Source organism: Doryrhamphus excisus, linkage group LG21, assembly GCF_037039965.1.
Source record: "Doryrhamphus excisus strain RoL-2023G ecotype Guam linkage group LG21, RoL_Dexc_Guam_v1.1, whole genome shotgun sequence".
NCBI lineage: Eukaryota > Metazoa > Chordata > Actinopteri > Syngnathiformes > Syngnathidae > Doryrhamphus > Doryrhamphus excisus.
Window position 1 is genome coordinate 13,637,031 of NC_136377.1, and position 22,505 is coordinate 13,659,535.

At 42.9% G+C, this 22,505-nt stretch overlaps 2 protein-coding genes across 3 annotated transcripts in view; both read right to left on the reverse strand.

Annotated features, from left to right (window-relative positions):
- Positions 1 to 10,240, reverse strand: part of LOC131138896 (rho guanine nucleotide exchange factor TIAM1-like) — a 49,434-nt gene extending 39,194 nt beyond the window's left edge. The window contains exon 1 of one of the 2 annotated variants that reach the window (XM_058088248.2): positions 10,222 to 10,240. The gene's annotated coding sequence lies outside the window, so the exon portion shown is untranslated. Of the gene's footprint in view, positions 1 to 4,901; positions 5,028 to 10,221 lie in introns of those variants that run through there. The other variant, XM_058088247.2, reaches the window with a different exon arrangement.
- Positions 10,241 to 19,472: 9,232 nt separating this feature from the next.
- Positions 19,473 to 21,970, reverse strand: sod1 (superoxide dismutase 1, soluble). The gene is made up of 5 exons (XM_058088256.2): positions 21,801 to 21,970; positions 20,618 to 20,714; positions 20,475 to 20,544; positions 19,891 to 20,008; positions 19,473 to 19,806 (listed from the first exon to the last, which is right to left on the reverse strand). Exons 1-5 carry the CDS (start codon positions 21,870 to 21,872, stop codon positions 19,699 to 19,701), a joined length of 465 nt encoding a protein of 154 aa, XP_057944239.1. The 5' UTR covers positions 21,873 to 21,970; the 3' UTR covers positions 19,473 to 19,698.
- Between the last annotated feature and the right edge of the window lie 535 nt (positions 21,971 to 22,505).

Below are 22,505 nucleotides of genomic sequence, written 5' to 3' on the forward strand. Positions count from 1 at the left end.
CGCCATCCGACTTCAGCACAAATCAGAAGTCGGCCCGCTGGGAGGTCCAGACGGCGACGTAGCAGCAAACTTTATTGACCTGACATCCATGCTGGCTGCTTGCACTTTGCTCTACATCCATGACGCTGCCAACTTTTGTTTTGTCTGTTGTTGGAATCGAGAAAGGGAATGTGAAACACCCGCCACCTACTTCCTCTTCTCTTGTCGCCTGTGCACATCTGCTGCTTTTGTTTGTTTGTACGTTTACAGGTGTCGAGAGGGTGTGTCTGTCAGGTGCAGTGAAAGGGACAAGACCCACGCCCAGATCGTTGCTCTGCAGGTTTCAGCACAACACCAGCAGCAGTCCTACTGTATTATATGTTTTAGTAAAGACTGCCTTGCAGATGTCAAAATGATACTACCTTCATTCACAATACACAAGTGACGGGCGGTATCAGATTTTTGGATTCAATGAAAGAGCGATTACATTTTTGCCGATTGTATTTCCTTAAAGATACTGATACTATGACTGATATTTAATAACGCATGACAAATACTGGCCATTTAACAACTAATGTTCACTTTGCACAACATACTGTATTAGTCATAGCAAATTACAATACTTTATTTTTACACAGTGAATACAAACAGTTTAATTGCTACCATCAAGGTACAAAAATGTCCTGTTCAAAATTTAAATAATAATATTTTTAATATGTTTTCATCAACTTCAGTCCTGATCATAAAGGTCAAAATTCTGAAATCAATGAAATATCTGGTATTTATAATCAAAAGTAAAGTTGCACAGCGTAAAAAAGGGTCACATGTTGGGGTCACATATGTTGGATGTAGGACAGGGGTCGGCAACCTTTACTATAAAAAGAGCCATTTTACCCCCATGGTCACCAAAGAAAATAGACCGGAGCTGCAAAAGAATCATTTAAAAACAACATCTTTCTTGATTTTACCAGTTTTAACAGCATAATTCAACAAACTGTTGTTTCTCGCCACATAAACACCCGCTTCCCCTCCATTCCTCAAGCTCATCCTAATCATGAGTCAGAACTCGGCCAGGATTCATTCAGGGTCTCACAGAAAGTCAGATTCTGTAAAAACTCTTCACAAAGATGCGTACTTTCCCCATTCAACTGTAAAAAAATACTTTGCAAAGGGAGCCATGGGTTGCTGACCCCTGATCTAGAAGAACAAGATGAGACGTAACATTACTTTTTAAAAAGTACAATGAAACAATATATTTCAATCTACTAATTTAATTTCTATGTTACCTTGCATGACCCCTCACTCGTCTACACTGTGTGTATGCCACCGGCCCCATCTCCACCCACTGAGACAGTATGTCTCACCCAGGGCTGCAGCGTTCATGCTATTGTTCTATGGAACAAATGTACCAAGGTACTGAAATCTATGCACAACAATCTATGCGTATGAATGGTTGTTTGTCTATATGTGCGCTGTGATTCCAGGGTGTACCCCGCTTCTCCGAAGACAGCTGGGATAGGCTCCATCATAAGTAGTATAGAAAATGGATGAATGGATGGGTATCATGTTGGTGTTGTGCTCTTCTGTCCAATGGTCATGTGACATGAATTAATCTGTTCAAATTTATGCTACCAGGGATTGTTGCAGCACAAAAGCTTGTTGGTTACCCTGAAAGATGTGAACAAAACATATGCACTTTTTTCATTTATGAATTAGTAACTATACTCATGTGAGTATCCATCTATCTATTGATACCACGGAATCCATACTCCCATCACTACTGTGCACTTTATTCTCAATGCAATTTTCTCCAGCTCACCATATGTCTAGGTAAGTATGGACATTCCAGTCAGTAACCTAAAAGTTTTTGTTGAGCACCACACTGGATATCCATGTACGAGCCCGCTGTTAAAGAGTGTAGGCCGGCTTTTAAAAACTAAAACAAGCGACATGTCAACAAGAGTGGACAGAGCTGGATCCAGGTCAGTGGGTCCATTTCCTGGGAGCTGAGTACTCACACACACACGCACATGTAGCACACTCGCTTATTGTTTGGGCTCATCACTACGATGAATAGAGCCTCGCATCTCAGTGCATTAGTGACCTGCACGAGCTCAATGTGACACTGACACTTAGTGCAGGCCTGAGGGGGGGTGGCTGGGTAGTTGGTTGGGGTGCGGTTAAAGGGAGCATGACCCTACACACACACATAAAAATACTTGCATGCCTACAAGCCAAAATACAGAGCCGTATCAAACAATAGCCCAGAAGAGAAACACGACACTGCGGTTTTTAGGCCTATCATTTTTTGCACACGCACACGCCAACGTGCACACTCTTTGGAGACGGCCCCAGTGCCCATCTACTCTCATCACTTCCAGGTCAGCAGGCGAGAGTGTGCCACTGTGACGTCTTTACGGCGGCGAGAGGCAGAAAGAGCAGATATAGTTAACAGGTTCCCGTCTTGGTGCATGTAAACACACTATACCATATTCACAATATTCATAACTCATGCAAATTAACCTCCAAAGATGAAAGGGTCCGAGTGACAAGTGGAGGAATGCACACACGCAGACACACACAGAAACAAGTATATCAGCTGGCAGCTCCAATCCACGTGTGGGCTGGAACGCAACACTGATTAAAGATAATGTGCGGGCATGGCGGGGCTGTCACGCTGAGGGGGGAGGAATGAAGAGATGAAGAGGAGAAGGACAGCAGAAAAATGGAGGCCCAGGGAGGAAGCAAAGGAAGGAAGGATGGGAACAACTCCAAACTCATCAGCAGACACGAAACAGACAAAAGGGTAGGAAATGATCGAGGGCACACGTCGTTCAGGGAAATCCCAGGCCTGAATGAGCAAATGCAGAGTCCCCATCCTTGTGTCATCAAGTCGTGTATCAAGTCATGAATGACAACCTGTGCAACCGGACTGGTGGCTTTGCAAACGGACGCACGCCAAAGTTTATGTGGCCTGGTAACCAGTGTGGACTAAAATATTGTGACATTGAGAGGAAGAGCTGTATTTGCATTGGGAAGATGACAAATGGCAGTAGTGGTTGTCAAACATCAATGACACACAAGAAGAAGTACATGGGACAGCTGCTTAACAGCAGAAATAAAAAAAAGAGGAAGTCGAAGAGAGCTGGTGCTCATCCTCCTCTTCCTCTATTGCTTCCTCCATCAATAGGACACCTTTCAAGGTTGATATGTGACAATACGACATGAGGGGCTCTCTACACCAACATCATTAGCCCACAACTTCTAATGAATCATTCTATGAAAATGAATCGCTCCCAGTTACTGCACATAATTCAAACAATAAAGCTTCCTAAAGATTAAAGATGAGTAAAGTAACAGGGCTGCATGGTGGTCGAGTGGTTAGAGCGCAGACGTCACAGCTGGGACACCCGAGTTCCATCCCCGTGCATGCGTGTTTTTTTTCGGTTTCCTCCCACATTCCAAATTGTCCCCATTCAAATTGTCCATAGGTATGAAAGTGAGTGTGAATGGTTGTTTGTCTATATGTGCCCTGTGATTGGCTGGCCACCAGTCCAGTGTGTACCCCGCCTCTCGCCCAAAGACAGCTGGGATAGGCTCCAGCAACCCCCGCGACACCCTCGTGAAGATAAGCGATAGAAAATGAATAAATAAAGTAACATATGAAGTACCTGAATGCATCATCCTCTAAAGTCACATAAACAAGTTCACCTCCTGTATTTATTATGTGCACAAATATAGGTGACTTGGCACCAGGGCAGAGGATCAAAGTGGGTCACACTATGCAACACAGATACACACCCACAGGGCTTGCCGCACTGAGTCCCATCCCCCTTTATGCACACATACACACACACTATATTAGCTTACTGTACGCACACAAAGCACATGGTTGTGTTACACACACGTACACATAGATAATCAGAGTGTATGAGATAATGGGTTTCCCTCTGTTTCACAGCCTTGGGCTCCAGTTCAGTCTTTGTCAATTTGGAAAACAAAGTGTGAGTGCACACACACACACACACACACATGCACACACACTAGTTTTATCTGCCGCCATAAATCCTTTCACGGCTCACCTCTTTCAAAAAGGCGCCACTGACAGTCAACTTTGTAGCGTTCGCAAAGCAACTATGAAGAGACATTTTGTGTTTGTGGCTGATAGCAAACTTAGTGTGTGACAGAAAGATGAGTACATCTGTGGAAATACACAGAACGCACACAGTATGCTTGTACTAGTACTATGACTTACTGACATGTAACAGCCATGTGGAAGCATGGTGAAGATACGGAAAGCTGCTTGTCACCTTTTTAGACTTTTTGTTGCTCTTTTCTAGAACAGATGGGTGCCCTATGACCCCTGGCCTCCTGGTCACATGCACACACCTCCTCTGAAATACTTCACACATGAGGAGGGGGAAAGTGTGCTATTAAACGTCTGCAAACTGTCTTAACCTTCCACTGACTGTCTGCAGGTGTCCGCTCACCGCTTTCTCCTTGTCTTGTGTTTGCCGTCCCTCAGTGGATGTTTGCACAGTGCAAGCAAACAAAGCAGCCTCGTGTCTTCATTGACTCTCTTTACTCCTCTTGCTGTCTACTTAATGTGCTAAAACAAAAGCATGCAGAGTGTACGACTATGTTCGGTCTTGGAGAGGACGCTACAATGACAAGAAATCAGTTATGATGTGTGTGTGTGTGTCCCACTTTGAACATGAATGATTGATCAACACTGTCAGCACGGCCGACTGAGCAGAGAGACTTTTCTCATGCGTGTAAATAAATAAACGAGTACTCCCGCTCATGCCGTCACAGATCACACACACACACACACACACACAGGGATCCAAAGTGAGTGCATCACGCCAATCGGCTAAATCCCTTAAAAAGCTCTTTAAAAAAAAGGAAGCGTGCATTAGTACCTTCCTGGTTTGATCTCCTGGTGTCCTGGTGTTTCAGAGGGCACAGGTCCTCTGCAGGAAGGATCCTGGAGAATCCGTGCATTAGCAACACGTCCCACACTCACACATGCTGTCTCCCTGCAAACCAAAACCAGACTGAGCACTGTGTGGAGAGGGTGTGTGTGTGTGACTGCTAGAGCCCGCCCTCTTACACACTCCTCCTTTCATTCTCACCCACCCTCCCTCCATCTACAGCCGGCCAGTGGACAGTCAGCATGTGTCCTCCAAGCCTTCACATGTCCCGGTGCTCCCTTTAATTGCTGCTCATTGGCCTCAAGTGCGACACAACAAAGGCGCTCTCTCACTCACACACACACACACACACACACACACACACACACAGTGTAGAGGCATGTGCCAACACGTGCACAGATGTGCATGAATGAACACCGCACAGCCCCCTTTCGACTAAGTAGTACAGTTTCCATTGTGATAATTAACTGATCAACAGTACGGCCCCGCTTTGCACAATAGTTCCGTTCCTGGATCACCAGTGAATGGCAAAAACCAGCGACGAATCAATATGCCCATCAAAATGTCGACTCAGTTCCCACTCTTCCCACCCCTCCGAAACCTCTTGATAGCTTGGCGTTAACGTTCTCCTCTGATTTCAGATCATTCATTCATTCATTTTCTACCGCTTATCCTCATGAGGGTCACGGGGGTGCTGGAGCCTATCCCAGCTGTCTTCGGGCGAGAGGCGGGGTACACCCTGGACTGGTCACCAGCCAATCACAGGGCACATATAGACAAACTGATTTCAGATCAACATTCACAATAAAAGTGAGAACGTTGCACCTTCTCTCATCAATTACCATTGTTCACGAGCAACACATTCCAGGTTTAATAATCCTCACACACTTCATTCATTCATTTTCTACCGCTTATCCTCACAAGGGTCACGGGGGGTGCTGGAGCCTATCCCAGCTGTTTTCGGGCGAGAGGTGGGGTACACCCTGGACTGGTGGCCAGCCAACCACAGGGCGCCTCACACACTTATTAAACACATTTATTAGGTACTCACCACTAATGAAAGATAATCGATAGAACAGATGGAATTGGAGTCACAGCAACTACGGTGCATTCAAGGGCTGCAGAACAAAGTGTGAAATCTGAACAATTGAGGGAAAAAAATGATCAGTGAAGCATAAAAACAACCAAACACATATATACTGGGGCTTTTACCTGTATGCTGTGTTTTACCTGTATTGTCGTGTATTTATAAAATATTACTGACTTAAGGTCAATGAGAAAAAATGAAAAAAAAAATTGTGGGGTCGTGAATGCTGAATTGCAAATGTGGGGGAATTCACTATATACCACTTTTAACCTGACTGCAGCAGTTGGGGACCTGACAGGATAGAGATAGGATATAGATAGATAGATTGATTGGTAGACTGGTCATGGAAGACAAAAACCATACAGAAAGATGTCTTTCGTTCGTGTTGACCGTGTTGTATTGACGCATTACATCAGATGTGTCCGATGTGCAGCCTGGCGGCCATTTAGGACACATTTAGTGACCCCCGGTGGAAAGTTTGGACACCCCTGCCTTGCACCATGTGTCACTGTGCTATTTACAAAAACTCATTCATGGCAAGCTGATCTGGGCTGAAACGCTTGGTGGAAATGTTCAAAGCTTTGTCAAGTCATGCAAAAGCCAAGGTGAAAAAAAGAAAAGAGATCAAAAATGGTCAACCATTGGCCAGGAAGTGGCTTACTCATGTAAGAACAGACCAGCAAACAGGAAGACAATTTATTTTTCACTTTTGTTCAACTTTGGATGAGGTCTGCTCTCTACTGAGTGATGACATAGTTGTGTATGAAGACTTTTCAGGTCAAGATGTTGGTTGTGAGGAAAACAGTGATTACGTAACATGATGCTGATCTTTATTCTGTCTGACACAAAGATGCCGCATAGCGCTATGGAACATTGAGAGGGAGCAAACCGCACAAAGAGAAGGGAAGGTAACCCCCGGCCAGGGCAGCCACAAAGCCACACCTCGAACCAACACAAGCAACATCTCACAATATTATCCAAAGGATGATTTTGTGAGAAAGGATGTTGCACATACTACGCGTTGCATCTCTGACCCCCGCGGGGGTCCGGGGCTATAGGACAGGAAATAAGCCATCCAGCAGGATGAAGCGAGGCTTAGATGACCCGTTCCCACAGTGATACCCAAACATGACGTTATTGCCTTGTAATGCAATTATAGAAGAGTGGAAGCACTTAGCGGATTAATGGCGGTGTTGGCGTGCCGCAACAAGCGGCACAGGTGTGGGGCATGTTATGCAAGCAGGGACACCAGCAGGATGCCGTATTTTTGCTTCCCAGCACACCTGAGCCGAGCCTGCCGGCGCCGCTCACTCCGCCTTGCGGTAACAATCAGACTTTATCTCAGCGTACAGGATGACATGTGGATTCCCATTTCACGCCTCCTGCCAAACACGTCTGAGTGAAACATACTGTATCAACAAAAGGCGATGCACAATGAGGTCTCCCATTCCTTCGCCGACCCAGCTTTGCCCGATAAAATCCTAATCAGCAGCCAAGCGAGTACATTTAATGAATAATGTATCAAAGGCATATGTATGTAACTAACACACACAGGCTCTGCCAGGCTTCCTGTATCTTACCGCACAGAGGCTAGCGGTTGCAATTCTTACCGCTGGGGGTCATGTCAGCTAATCCCTGTCTGGCCAACTTATATTTTCCATTAGCGTGGAACACCACTATGCATTCTAATGCAGCTTGGTGACCGAGAAATACACTCATTCCTGATGATGCAGCTGCCCGGATGCGGGTGGGCAACAGATGTTACCGCTGACGGGTAGTGGGATGCACGGTTCCACAAAATAATGCAGGAAGGCCAAATTATGACAATCAGATTGCACTACATACGGACTCTGTATGAATTTTCGGGGTGCACAATATATATGATGCTATCATATTGATAAAAAATAGCACTGATAAGGGATATCTCATTGTCTCCAATGAGACAGGATTACCTAGAGTGCTACGTAGTATAAATCAAGCACTCCATGTCATAAAATGGCATACTGTGGTGCACACCAGTCCACGAAGACCACTCAGCTCTTTATTTGACAGAAGCCAATCATGAGCTATGAAAAAACTCACCAAGACATTGTCAACCGATTGGAAATTGCAGGAAGCCATTACTCAACATAACAGTCTCACTCACAGTTTCATCTCAGCAACAACATTAAACTCATCACACAGCAACCTCACACATATAGAAACATGTACCAATATGAGTTTTATATGGACAAACCCCAACATTTTAAAGTGTTCCCACAATGCATTTCGGTCGGGAAATCCATTTAATTGAAGGAGCATAGAAAATGGTGCTGTTATGCTGCTTCTGTTCACCGGAGAGAGCCAGAGTCAGTTTTTGACACCTTTTTAGTATTAATTTGCAGTGTGATGAATTTAGTGTTCTTTGAAAGGTGACACTGTGAGTCAGACTGTTACGTTGTTACACTGGTATAATTATTGACCTCCACTGACTTCCAATGGGTTGACAAGCTTGTTGTTTGTGCACTAATAGTTCCTGATCTATTGAGCTTGAAGAAAGATCTATTGTTTCCCCATTGAATCGCGAGCAGCACAGTATTTAAACAATTAGCAGTAATGAAAACAGTAGTGAAATAAAGAACATTACGACGGGCCACTGCAAGCCAACGGATTGTGCCAGGAGGGCCATTCCAAGTGTGTATAACGCATAATCGAATCCCCTACAATGTGATGTGATTTGTTTTGGCTGGGGTGCACCGCTCGGGAGTGCGAGGCAAAATGAGAAAAAGTGTTCCACTCGGAGATGTCAGGAGATGATAATTTAGCCGCACCGCAGTATATGTCGCAGGGTTCAAAGTTTAAGAAAGAAGTAGCAGTTTATACTTACGGTGTCTGCTTGAAAAAAATGTTTTTTTTGTTGTTTACTGCCATTCTACTTCACAATAGCATGAAGGTGCACAGTGCCATGTTTGACTGATAATGTCCGGATGTCTTGATTTTCTAAGAACTCAAGGCAAAATCCAGAGGGTTACCCTTTCTGCTATAAATGGGACATTACAAGTAAAGGACTAGAAGTTAGGCCCATGCAAATATTTTTCATGCATTTTGCCTCTTGTCCACACAAAAACGTATATTTTTGTCCTTAAAAACTGTGGCCAGAGTAGAGATTTTCAAAAACGAATAATAAGGCTACAGACAGCTAAAATTGTAGCATGTATTCCCAGTTGAAAGCAGGGTCAGATACTTTACGTGAAGGCAAACATAGAGGCTAGCCAAAGCCGCTGAGCCATTTACAGTCACTGTCTACCAGCGCATGTGACCCCTGACGACCCCCCTGGGGAGTAGTGAGTGATGTGAGCCAATGAGCCTGTGAATGAAGATGAAACATTTACTAGCACTACCGTCACGGGGGGTGGGTGTTACATCAACCTGCTATACACTCTGCCATAAAATACAGGGCGATTTGGATTTACGAGCACATTCTGTTGCATATATGAGCCAAGAGTCAATACGGGGTTGTAGAGGTGAGTGACGCCTTGCAGATATGGTTACAATGTTTAAAAAAAACTTCGAAAACGCTTTCATAGGGCCTCAGTGATGTTGCTCGGTATTAATCCTGTGTCTCTGATGCAATGAAATCTGAAAGAGCACTGTAAACTCACGATGGGACACACCTTATTTTTTTCCCCTATGTAAAACGATACATTGTGAACAACAACTTCTGTTTACAAAACAACACTGTTTCAACCATCTTTGCATCTGCTGGGTGCAGACATGATCCCCTGTATGGCATGCTAGCTTAGCCAGTCACTGCACAACAATTAAAGATAAGAATGTCATAGTAAATACTGTAAATCCAGATATAATAATACCACAATTTAAGAAAAAAGAAAGAAATCTTTTTTTTCCATTGGGAACCCACTCAATGCACCACCTGTTGGTCCCAGGGTTTCATTGCTGCACATATGGAGCTACTAATGTAGCTAACGAAATATGCTATAGAAAGTTATGGAGAGAAACAAACCTGTTTGCCTAGATTGTAAATCGATAACTTGCACTTCTAAATCATTTTATTGTTTTACCCCTCTCAAAGGGACAGCTAAAAGTAGATAATGAAATGCAGCAGCTCGTCTTTTTTGGCAAACGTTATTCAAACACACCGGTGCACGCTTTTAAGCGCAAGGTCGTACAACACGTCTGCAGCCTCCAGCAACTTGTGAATATTCATGAGGATGTGCTTACCTCATTAGAGGCCTTCACTAACCAGGAACGCTGCAATCAGACAAGCACAGGACGAACAGGGATGTCAGAAACACATTTGTGTACCTCTTGATTTGAACACACGTGAACCATGATGAACCGAGACAAATGAGATAACAATTGACTGACACCAAATTGTCCATAGGTATGAATGTGAGTGTGAATGGTTGTTTGTCTATATGTGCCCTGTGATTGGCTGTCGACCAGCTATGAATGAATGAATGAATGAACTGATTTGTCTGAGGTTGAAAATAAAGAAAGCGACATTATGGACTCCTCCTAGCCAAAATATGACAGAATGGAAGTTCTCAGGTTTTGGGCATGTGTGATACTAGAGTGTGTGTCACGATTGGGCTTCACCCCCTCGTGACAGCTCTCTTAGTTTTCCTCTTTTCCTCTGGTACTGTGTCAACGCTCTTATTTTGCCACTACTTCCTTTGTTCCCCTTCTAGCTTAGTTTCCCCTTGTATGCTCTTAGTTTGGTACTCATTTCCTGTCTTGCCTCGTTTCTGGTTTCCTATTTTTCCGTCTCCTATTTAGTTCAGATGTGTGCTCCTTCCGTTTGCTGGTTCATTACATACTTTTGGTTCGATTTGAGAAGTTGCTGTTTTTCCCGCTGCTCAAAGCCATCATCAATAAAGAAAATACCTTTTTATCTGCGCTTTTGGTCCTTCTCTCTGCATCCCGGGGTTTCAACGCAACGATGTACCCACCGAACGTGACAGTGTGCACGTCTGATGGCGCTCACAGAGGTCCAAAGGAGGCTCAAGTCGTTTTTGTGTGTGCTCAGATACTTGGAAACTGAGGGGGAACATGGCTCCGTTAATGGTAAAAACTAGTTAATTGGGTAGGTATTTAGAACCGGTTCCAATCGGTTTCCTATGTTACGTGACAAACAAGGGATCACTTTATAGCATGCTGCGGAGTAGGTGTCTCCCATCTCTCTTTAGCTGTTTTTCTATCTTTAGAAGACAGAAAAGAGAAATACATGTGCTCATGTCTCACAAATGGATTGTGAATGATTTCTTTCCTTTATCTGAGCTCCAGTGTTGACTTTACTGTAGATATAAAGATACAACGACATGGAAGGGGGCGGGATGAACATAAATCTCGTTTGTTTTCACGCTCAATTAGTGTTTTTCCTGTCTTTCTCCTAATCGCTCCACTTTCTGGCACATTTGCTTTATAAGAATGATAACAAGGAGCGACAGCGCAGCATTTACTGGAGGAAAGCAGGAATAGAGGACACTGTCTGGACTTGGACCGTAGATGACACAGATACAGCTGCATTGGCGCTCTAATGCACTCACGCACACACACTACAACCCCCTGACCTAGACACAAACTGTGCATTACACATGCAGCCTAGCTAAAACACTTAAACACAGAGTGCTTGACATATAAACTGTAGATGCTGAATGGCGGTACCATATGCAATGCTCACACCATCTGCTTCCGCTACATCCATCCATCCATCCATCCACTTTCTATACCGTTTGTCCTCATTAGCGCTGTTACACTGAAGTTGTATTTCAACACATTCCTTTAATCCAATAACTTATGTCTTGTTTTTATCAATGAGCCCACAGTCAGTTTAATAATAGACCTTAAAATGACGACTGCTTTGTTGCCATTACGCAGTTGTTTTTTTTCTCCAGGAAATGCACAAACTTCTATAAATAATTCATCTTAGAACTCAGCAGGAATAGCTCAACGACGTCAGCAGCTGAATGCACATGTATCAAAATGTAGCTGTAAAATGAACAGAATTCTCTTCATGCTAATCCAGGAAATAGGAATATTTCGGTTCTTTCCGGGTCAGGCAGCAGAGACACAAACTGGACCTTTTTCGTCGCCCAGTTGTGTCTCATCGCATCGCTGGCTGCGTGGCACGTGAAGCCATGTCATATTCACGTCACGTTAGAGACAGGCAGGACGTGTCTCTTATTGCATCCAGGCAGGAAGTGCTGACTGTGGCCACTATGCAAATGTGAGTACTGGACTGAGATGAAATTATTCATGCACTTAAATATTTTAAAATGATGTAAGTTGACAGGCGTGACAAGCAGCGGGGTGAAGTGTGGGAAAAGGAGGCAGTGGGAGGCGGGGGTGGTTTAAACCTCTGTGGGGGCGGTGTTCTTCCGGGAGATGTCTGATGACGAAGACAAACGCTCCCACAGTGCTTAGAAGCTCCAACACACGCCCACGCGGACATTCACTCACGTCATTGAAGGACTTGTCATCTCTTGATAATCAGGCTTTTTTTTCCAAATGTAATTCTAAAATGTCCTTTTTATTATTTAAAAACATGCAAATAGATTAACACATTGGATTTAATAAATCCTTGTTTTTATTTTAATTCGATAAAAATGATATTTAAACAATCTGCTTGCATAAAAGCAGGTGGCACTGACTATAAGAGCATGTTAGCAAATCACAAGCCTGAAAAAAGTCCTTTTTGGAAAAGTCAACGGTAAGTGAGGAAATGAAGGGGAGTCGTGTTTGGAGCAGTGAGGCCTTGTGTGAAAGTATTTCAATTAGGGCTGTAAGTTGACTAAAATATTTAATTGTGATTAATCTCATTTTTTGCCCATAGTTAACTCATAATTAATCACAAATAGTAAGACGTTTTTAATGTATAAGTAGGGATGTAAATCAACAGATAAATCGATAGATACACTGGTTAAAGGGGAACTGGACTGTTTGACTGTTTGGAAATTTTGGCATCATTCCCAATCCTTATGGGAAACATATTTCCTTCCCTTTTCTGTGCATTCTAGCGCTAGAAAAAGAGTTAATATGAGCTAGCTAACAATGGACGTCATGCAAAATACCGATTTTGACGCTAAAGCCGTCACAAAAACACCCAAGGGAACATTTTAACTGTTACTTTGAGCAACGAGGGGTTGTGTTCAAAGACACTATGTCATTTCAGTTGCAGTCACATGTTTTGAGTGTATTTTCTGGGATTTCTAAGCACACTTAGATACGAATATCCACTTACTGTTCTTAGTCTTTCTGTTAATTTAGACCACACATGCATGCATACCGGTAATAAAAATGTTATTGTGGTATTTGGAGTTCAGCGTGCCCCATGGATGCAACTCGAGAATGAGGAAGTGCTGTTATGATGTGATGTGTATTGTGAGTTGGACATGCATATTTAGTGTGGGAAGTGCACTGCTGAGATGTGTTGAGGGCAGAATCAAGTTCTGACTGTGTGGGGACGATACACTGTGACTCCATCTGCCATCATTCTAGAAAGGCATGACTTGCCATGGTGCGGATGTGGTAATTACACTAAATAATTCACGTAAATAATGAAATAGGCTGCACGGTGGAAGTGGTTAGCGCGCAGGCCAAGCAGCTAGGAGATCCGAGTTCGATTCCACCCTCTCTGTGTGGAGTTTGCATGTTCTCCCTGTGTGTGGGTTTCCTCCCACATTCCAAAAACATGCTATGTTAATTGGTGACTCCAAATTGTCCATAGGTATGAATGTGAGTGTGAATGGTTGTTTGTCTATATGTACCCTGTGATTGCCTGGCCACCAGTCCAACTGCCCGAATACACCTGGGGTAGGCTCCAGCACGCCTGCAACCCTTGTGAGGATAAGTGGTAGAAAATGAATGAATGAATGAATAATTAAATAAATGTGTTATCGCCATTATTGTGTCACAATAATATGTGCAGAAAGACAATTTATCATGCAGATGTTGTGGGCCTAAAATGACGTGTATTGTTTCCCAGGGCATTCCGCACTGGAAAAAAGGATGACAACCCAACAGAACACTTGACACTGCAGTATCACATGTCACACACACATGTCAGGAGCTTCAAAAATGGAAAGCTGCACTCAGGAGAGAAATGGCTGATAAAATAATGTACAAACACAAAAGTGATCATGACTTCCTGTCTTCACTTTTCTCACTGCTTCTTCATTTGTGTAAAAAGAATCCTGGCTAAATATTTGTTTTGGGAACATGCGACTAAGGAGAATGACATAACAAAACTCTGCAGGGAAAAGCCCGAGAGAGATGACCCACGGGAACAAAGACGCAGGCTAAGACAAAACAACAATGTTGCGTTTGTGAAACACAACCAGGAGATGGTGATGTGCTGAAAAAGGCTTGGGATTTTTTACTTTTAGGTGAGAAAACAGGGCCCTCTTTGCCTACACACAGAACACGCACTGTGCATAGGGACCCACAATGCATGGGGAACCCCAGTCGATGCGAGGTGGCGCATTCCTAGCAAAATTCCCCCCGCAGGACCTTTCCTCCTTTTCAATGTAATTACAGAGAAATAGAAATGGCGGGATGTTGAGACAGCTATTTAAAACAACTGAGTCTGTGGAAAAATAGCCGACAAGCTGGTGGACCTAAACGTAGGATACAAGTCCAAACAAATCGGTGAAACGTTGGAGATGTAAGCAATATTATAAGAAGATGAAGACCAGTCGCAGAAGGTCCAACCGCTGTATTACTGCACCAAAGTACGAGCTCAGTGCTGGAGGATGCGTGGCAAAATGGAGGACTCTGTAAACAAGTGGAATGAATAAACCTAATATTGACTGTTTATTTACATTGCATCACTGTAGAAATGTACCACTCGGGACCTTTGGTGGAAACGGGGCTATGGAGCGCCAAGTGATCCCGAGGGAAGAGAGGAAATGAGATGAGTAATCTGACACTGGGCAAATGGCAGACTTCACCTCCTCTCCTGTCTGACCCTGGTGGTGTAATGGTACAGCTGCTACCTTTTAAGGCAGAGGGCACAGGTGTGACCCCAGCTCCAAAGTGTTTTTTTGAATTATTATTGTTATTTAGTTATTTTGCACTAAACATTTGTGAATCACTTGTTTCCCATGAATTTGTGTTACTCCAAAACACGCATCCAACTATTGTAAATTCAGCTTCAAGTCAAGCAGTATAAAAAGAGATTTTAATGAGTCAGTTAGGTCCGGGTGATGTGGCGACCGTTTGCAACTGAAGGTGCAGCCACAGTACTTTTGTTCATAAAGTCTTCTATGAAGACTAGATAAGGGTAACCTGCGATCGGCTGGCGACCAGTGCAGGGTGTACCCCGCCTCTCGCTCAAAGTCAGCTGGGATAGGCTCCAGCATACCCTACTGAGGATGAGGAGGATAGAAAATGGATGGATGGATAGATAGTGAGAACTTCAATCCTGCCCTTTGCAGGTTGTTGCTGAAGTCGAGAACAGTTGTTTTACTCTAATTCGTTATGGCTCCGGAATGCTTCTGTCATCATCTTCTACTTTTTATGACACCCTTATTTTGTTAACACAAGTAAATGGGAGCCCTCTTATTTTGAAGGCTAGAAGTGTATTGTGTGAGTTGAGAAGGTCCCTTGAGTGTTGCTAACATACATGGACTGTGCAAATGCTAAACTCGCCATCTTCTTCTTCTTGGTGTTCATGGTTAGTTTTTCCGCTCAGTTAAGTGGGCATCAAAACGCAATGTCAGTCTCTGTGCCCATCGATGCTCCAGACTCAACCTTTTTCAAAATTGTTTGTACTTTCACCCAAAGTCAGCGTTCTGCTTTTCATGTTGTTTTCACCTCTAAATGCAGTCTAGACAGAAAACAAAACATTCCCGTCACGCACATGTTCCAATGCTTTTGCTCGCACAAAAAATGGGTGGGTTCAAACAATAGGTGCTACGACCAGGAAATAATAACTCTCATATGTCCCACATGTGGCCAGTCTACAGCTAAAATGAAGAAACTCACCTCGGTGTTCCAATACTTCTGGAGGTACTTCTGTAACTCTCATAATCTGGCCCATAGTGTGTGTTTGTTTGTCTAACTTGCCACTTTCCCTGTCCTTGTCTGACTGTGTGAGGCATCCGAGTTGCCAAGGAAAGCCTGTAAAGATTCTTACATGTCATTTTTTTATTGGATTGCAAAACATTGCAACTTCTCTCTCCCAGCAAGTATCATGGCTACGTTACTGCCTACGCAGACTTAACATTTTAACAATCATCCTAATGACCATTCCTTTGAAAGTTGCGTGTGCTTGACACATTTTACTCACTTGATTGATTCCCGAAAACATCTCTGGAATGTCGCGTGAGGCCAGTGTTTGCTCCCGTGGTCAACACGCCAGGGTGGAGCATGCTGAAGCCAGAAAGGAGAACAACAACGGCTGGTGAGTCAAAGTTCAGACGACGCCGGCTGTGATGGATTTAGAGGCAAAAGAGAGTTTCTGGGGTACAAAAGAGGAGCAAAGATAACTCGGTAACCAGATTTAAGAGGAGGAGGCTCCACTTTCACTCGAGGCAAAGCTTAGGGGTCAGAGGTCATGTCACAAGGGCCATGTAATTAGTCTGTCTGGCAAGCAGTACACGACTCACAGGATGGCATCTCACCCCTGACCTCTCCTCAGTCTCATAAGTAGCCCTTGTAGTTTTTCCTAAAACCACCTAGAAAAACATCAAGTGTTTCTAATAGGCATGGACACTGGAAGGAACAATCATCAATCATTGATTGATCGTAACCCTAAAGCTTTCAGACTGTTGTTCCTGGACGTTACTATTACGTAGTGACCAAACACGGGTCTGTCATGCTATCCTAAATAAAATACAACATCTGATTGTAAGCTAGAAATAACCATAAAAAACTGAATCTAAATGCACGTCTGCCACACTTACATATTTCAGATCAAAGGAATTTAAATATGGCAACACAACTGAAATGCAGTTTTTAAATGGAAGTTTTTATATTTTTATATCTGGTATAAAAGTAACACCGCATTTCAAAACATCATACCAAGAGTAAAATATGGTGGTGGTAGTGTGATGGTCTGGGGTTGTTTTGCTGCTTCAGGACCTGGAAGACTTGCTGTGATAAATGGAACCATGAATTCTGCTGTCTAACAAAAGGAGGAAGGAGAATGTCCGGCCATTTGTTAATTGACCGCAAGCTGAAACCAACTAGGGTTCTGCAGCAGGACAATGATCCAAAACACACCAGCAAGTCCACCTCTGAAGAAAAACAAAATGGCCTAGTCAAAGTCCAGGCCTGAATCCTACTGTGGCTGAATGACAACAATTCTGCAAAGATGATTGGGCCAAAATTCCTCCACAGTGCTGTAGGAGACTCATTGCAAGTTATCACAAACACTTGATTGCAGTTGTTGCTGCTAGGGGTGGCCCAACCAGTTTATATTCATTTTCATCCAAATATTCATGGGGTGAATATATGGTGCAAGCGAATGAATGAATGTGAATGCTCCACCCACCCAATTCCTTGTGACTGACAAAATTCCCAATGATTAATGACTAGATGACACCTGGAGCAGTTCAACGGCGTACACTGGAGAACAACAGGTATGACAGAGCACCCTTCAAAATGTGACCACGCTGGTTCCCGTCAGTCGTTTCAGACCAACTTTCACAATAGAAGCAGCTTGCCAATGCTCTCCGGACGCACACATTCCAGAAGCCCTTTCTCAGCCTTATGCCATGCCATTACCACCTGTGTGTGTGTCTGTGTGCAAGTGGGTGATGAATATCTGGCAGCAGCGCCACTTTTACCCCTCTCTTTAAAATATGAGGTGCATACTGCAAATGTGAACTCACGAAACCTTTCTCTGAAAGGATCTGTGAGACTTACAGTAAAACATTTCCTTGCCGCTTCATTAGGTACCCCTGCACAACCCAAGTTGGAAAACGGGGTCAGAGGAATTACTCCTAAAAGCCAATAATGGAATACTGTAACATTCCATTACACACTTTTATCATCCACTGGACACCCGAGGCCTGTCTTTGCAACACGGGTTTCCTCTATTATTCATCAGCTCTGCTCCCAGGCTATTTATACCAGCTTTTACTGTCTGGAAGTCACTCAGTCAGTCAGTCCACTCAGCTGGAAGCATCTTTCCACATTAATAAAGCTACTTCCTTCCCCTGTATAAGAAATTACAAGTCATATACGTATATCAAAGCCAGAATAAATGATACAATTAAATGACAAATTCATTCCTTGTAAAAACATTTTTGCTATGTAACATCACCATTACTCTATTTTTCTTTTTGTCTCATTTTAACATTTATGACCCACCTGTGTATGTTCTGTCCAGCATGTGACCCAAAGTTCCCACCCAGGGAGATCAGAAGCATGTCATTTCACATGGAATTCCAGACAATTCCTGTAAAAAAAAAGAGGGGGGGGGGGCACCAATGAGAGCATAGAGACAACCGTGACAGGAAGTGCGTCGGCCAACGGCAGGGCACAGCTGCTCACTTTAATAACAGACCAGAAAGAAGCACAGATCCAATTTCAGCATCCAAACCTTCCAATCATAAAATCTTATTTATATTTTAGTAGCTCAGCTGTGTGTGAGAGATGTTCATCAAATGTTTTCATGTGTGCACAACCACAGTTAATAATTTATAAAGTATAATTGTCATCAATATTTGAGTGTGTGGACTTACTGCCTCGTTCCTTTTCTCTCCATAGGCAAACAGCTTGCTTTTGGATGAAAATGAAAAAAATAAGTCAAGCGGTTGTGATGAAACATCAATAGCGACTGTATACCGGATTGGAGGCTCGACATCACCACCTGGTGGAGGATGCTGTGTAATGCAACACACGTCAGGATGCTGGCGAATGTTTAGAAATAAGTGAAATATATTTTATCAAAATGTTAAAGGATAGGTTCATTTTTATACATTAAACATGCCATTTGAATTGAATGTAGCTTTGAATGACAGCGATACCATCAACTGGCTTTACTAAGTACAGAGGACGGTTCGAACACTAACATTCACATTGACACACGCCAACAAAATAATTGTATCAAATGTAATAATATAAGTGTAGTAATAATAAGTGTCACGCAGCTAAGTGATGCATGTGCATTCACTTTAAATGACAAGTTGTTTCTGGCTTACCTGTGGGAGGTGTTAATTGCTGCGTCAATGCTAATGTAGCATCAATGCTAGCCCACTTAAATGACAAGTACTTCCGGGTACTTCATTTCCGGAGGAAAAAGTTAGACAAATAACTAATAAATTACTTCGCCCACAATAATGTCAAATGGTTCCCACTTTTGTCTATTTTTTATTTAGATTTCTCCAAATTGCTAACTTAAGGTGACAATGATACACAACTGTTACATCACCCAAATGGCCATCTTACTAACGTTATACAAGCCAAAAACACGTGATGGCTCATGTGACCTGACAGAAACAAATACTCTTCGAGCATGAAGATGACTTCTGGCAAACTTTATTTAACTTTGCTTTGTGTCAGTTTACAACTTGTTAAGGGTCCTGGGAGAAGAAAGAATCGCTTCAAAGTCAGAAGAGTAAAAGTTCTGGTTCATTAATGCTCCTAATGAGGCAAACCAAAGCTCCACACACACACGCGCACAGCAAGTAGCTCAGTTGGTCTTTAAGTGCTTTGGGAAGAAAGAGTTGCTTCCTTGTGTTTTGGCCTTTACTGAGTGATGCCAATCACTCCGCATGCCAGACGTCCGCCGGCGTTGCCAGTTTTTAGACTTTCATCGTTGCCTCCTTTGCCCAGGTCGTCGGCCTTCTCGTGAATCTAAAGCACACGGTAATCAAAAGGCAAAGATGATGACTTCCCGTCATGTTATCAGACTCAAACAGAGGCAGAAGGAGCGCTTACCACCATGGTTCTCCCAATGATGGAGTATGGTCCCGACAGGGTGATCGCCTTATCTGTGATTTCAATTTTGGCCACGTTGTCAGCGCCTGCAGTCACATTGCCGAGGTCCCCAACGTGCCTGTATCGGGGTTTAAAAGACGGCTGATGAAATTAACTGCACTGCTTAACAGCAACCAATAGGGGGCACAATACATTTCAGGTGAACTACTTGAGAGCTATGAATGAACAACAAAGACGGCCAAGCTAATAAATGCATAGCTGTAAGACAGGTTGGTGTAAAGGGAATGGAGTGATGTTCTCTGAACTGGAGAAGTAATAATAATAATTGAAGAAATAATGCAGCTATGAGCCAATAGGTTAGGTTAACTAAATAAATAGGTTAATGTTTCAATGTTGCAGAATATAATTTCCATCACTATATATGAAGTACTTGATTTGACAATCCAATTTATACGAAATGCCTTTCACTGGTGCAGACAGCTGAATCAGTTTGACCTGTAGTAAATAACATAATTATGCAAACATGAGGACTGTTTAGCCTCGTTTAGACCTTGACAAGACAACATTACATTAGCAGGACCTACCGGTCTGCGTCGTTTGGGCCGGCGTGATTCTTGTTGTGAGGGTTGAAGTGAGGGCCAGCACTGATGCACCCTGATCGACAACAGATATCATGACCATATTTCACATTTTCAAAAAAACTTAACAGCGTCCAACCAATACTGACCATTAGTGTTGTCTCCAAAGGCGTGGACGTGGAATCCATGCTCACCGGGCGTCAGGCCTTTGATTTCTCCTGTCAGCTTCACCGGAGACGAGTCGTTCTAATCAAGATCACAACAACAACAACAACAACAACAAGTGAAGGCAATGTGTTGAGCTGAAGCTGAATGGAAAAGGTGGGAATTTTTGGAAAGTGGACAATTGTTACCCTGGATGTATTATTGCTGAAATAGCACAATATCAATAACACAATAATGTGTGTGTGTGTGTGTGTGTGTGTAATTTTGGAAAAGTGGGAATTCTGCAGATGGGACGTTTCTATGAATGACATGCAGGTTTGGAAGTTGGAATGAGTTGAGACACAGACAACAATGAATTTGTGCAACATAAAAAAGGTCAGAATTCCTAGGAAATTGGTTTTGAATGGGTTGAAAATTAGTGAGAAAATTAGAGCGTTTAGTGAACATCTGAATTCACACAATTAGCGGGCATGTCAAAACCAGATGACACTTCCTGTCACATGAGCGTTTTTTGTTTTTTTAAAAAGGGCTCGTGTCTTCTCGTAGCCATGAAATGTTTAGGTCCGTTTGTTCGGCTTATCAGCAAGGCTGAGTCACGCTTGATGAATGTGGGCGGGTCATGACTCAGCAATTTAATTCGGCTTTTATATAAATGCAACATCCATCAACAATGTCGTTTTACTCCCAACTATAGTGAAACTAACATGGAACGATTACGTTTGTTTGTTTTTTTGTAATTGAAAGTGCGACAGAAAGGTCCGACTTACGCAACAGGCGCGATATAGATCAATCATTAAATCGGCGTGCAAAGGTTACAACTTCAATGTTCGTGTTAGGCCAAGTGTTATTGGATAAGCTACGAGCGAATAAATGTCACTAGCAACCAAGTTACACGATTTGACAGCTGCAAAACGACATTTTGTGCACTCCAACGTCCCTTTGCATTGTATGAATTAACACAACTACTCAATGAAGTGGTTGTAACTATCAAATAAAGGAACGAGCGTCGTTGTGGGAAACGCCAGAAATCAAACATATGTTTTAAAGGCGTTCAAATGCAGAACGCTGCTAGTTTAGTCGGAACGCATGCTAGCAATGACACCCCGTAGAATTAACTGTAACGCGCCCAAATGTTTGTTTACTGAATTTAAGTGTAACATGACTTACCTGCTGCTCGAAGAACACAGTGCCGGTGGTCTCCCCGGCTCCTTTGAGCACACAAACGGCTTTAAGCACCATCTTCGCAGTAGTTTCACAAACGAGGACTTCTCTCTGCTGCTGTCGAGTGGAGTGGAGACAACCAAGCTTTCTCTGATCGACAAGGGACGGTTATTAGCGGCAACCAATCAGAGACGACTACTAGACAAATTTTCGATTCTGGATTGGTCGGTGTGTGCTGGCGCGACCCGGAAGCAGGTGACCGACTATTAAACAATCAAGTTTGTTTACCTGGTATTGCCATTTAAAGACGTTTTGGAGAATAGTTGTCCTATGAAAAACCAGACATATTTAACCTCCCGGGAACGAGAGAAATACAATTTCTGAAATAGAAACTATTGAAGTAGCGGTGGACAACGGTACTATTTTTTAAAGGAAAATACATGTATATTAGATTACATATACCTTTATTCATCCCTCAGTGGGGAAATTTACACTGCACAGTAGAAAAGAGGACATAACCAGTTAAATAGTAAAAAAATCTGAAAATAGACAATATAAACAACCTAAAAGGTATTAACAAATTACCAATTTTACCCAGGATTATATACAAGTATAGTTTACAAGATAATATGAAAAATGTCTGTGTATAAATAAATATTAAATATATATATAAAACACTTTTTCAGTCATGTTGTGAAGCATTTTCCCATA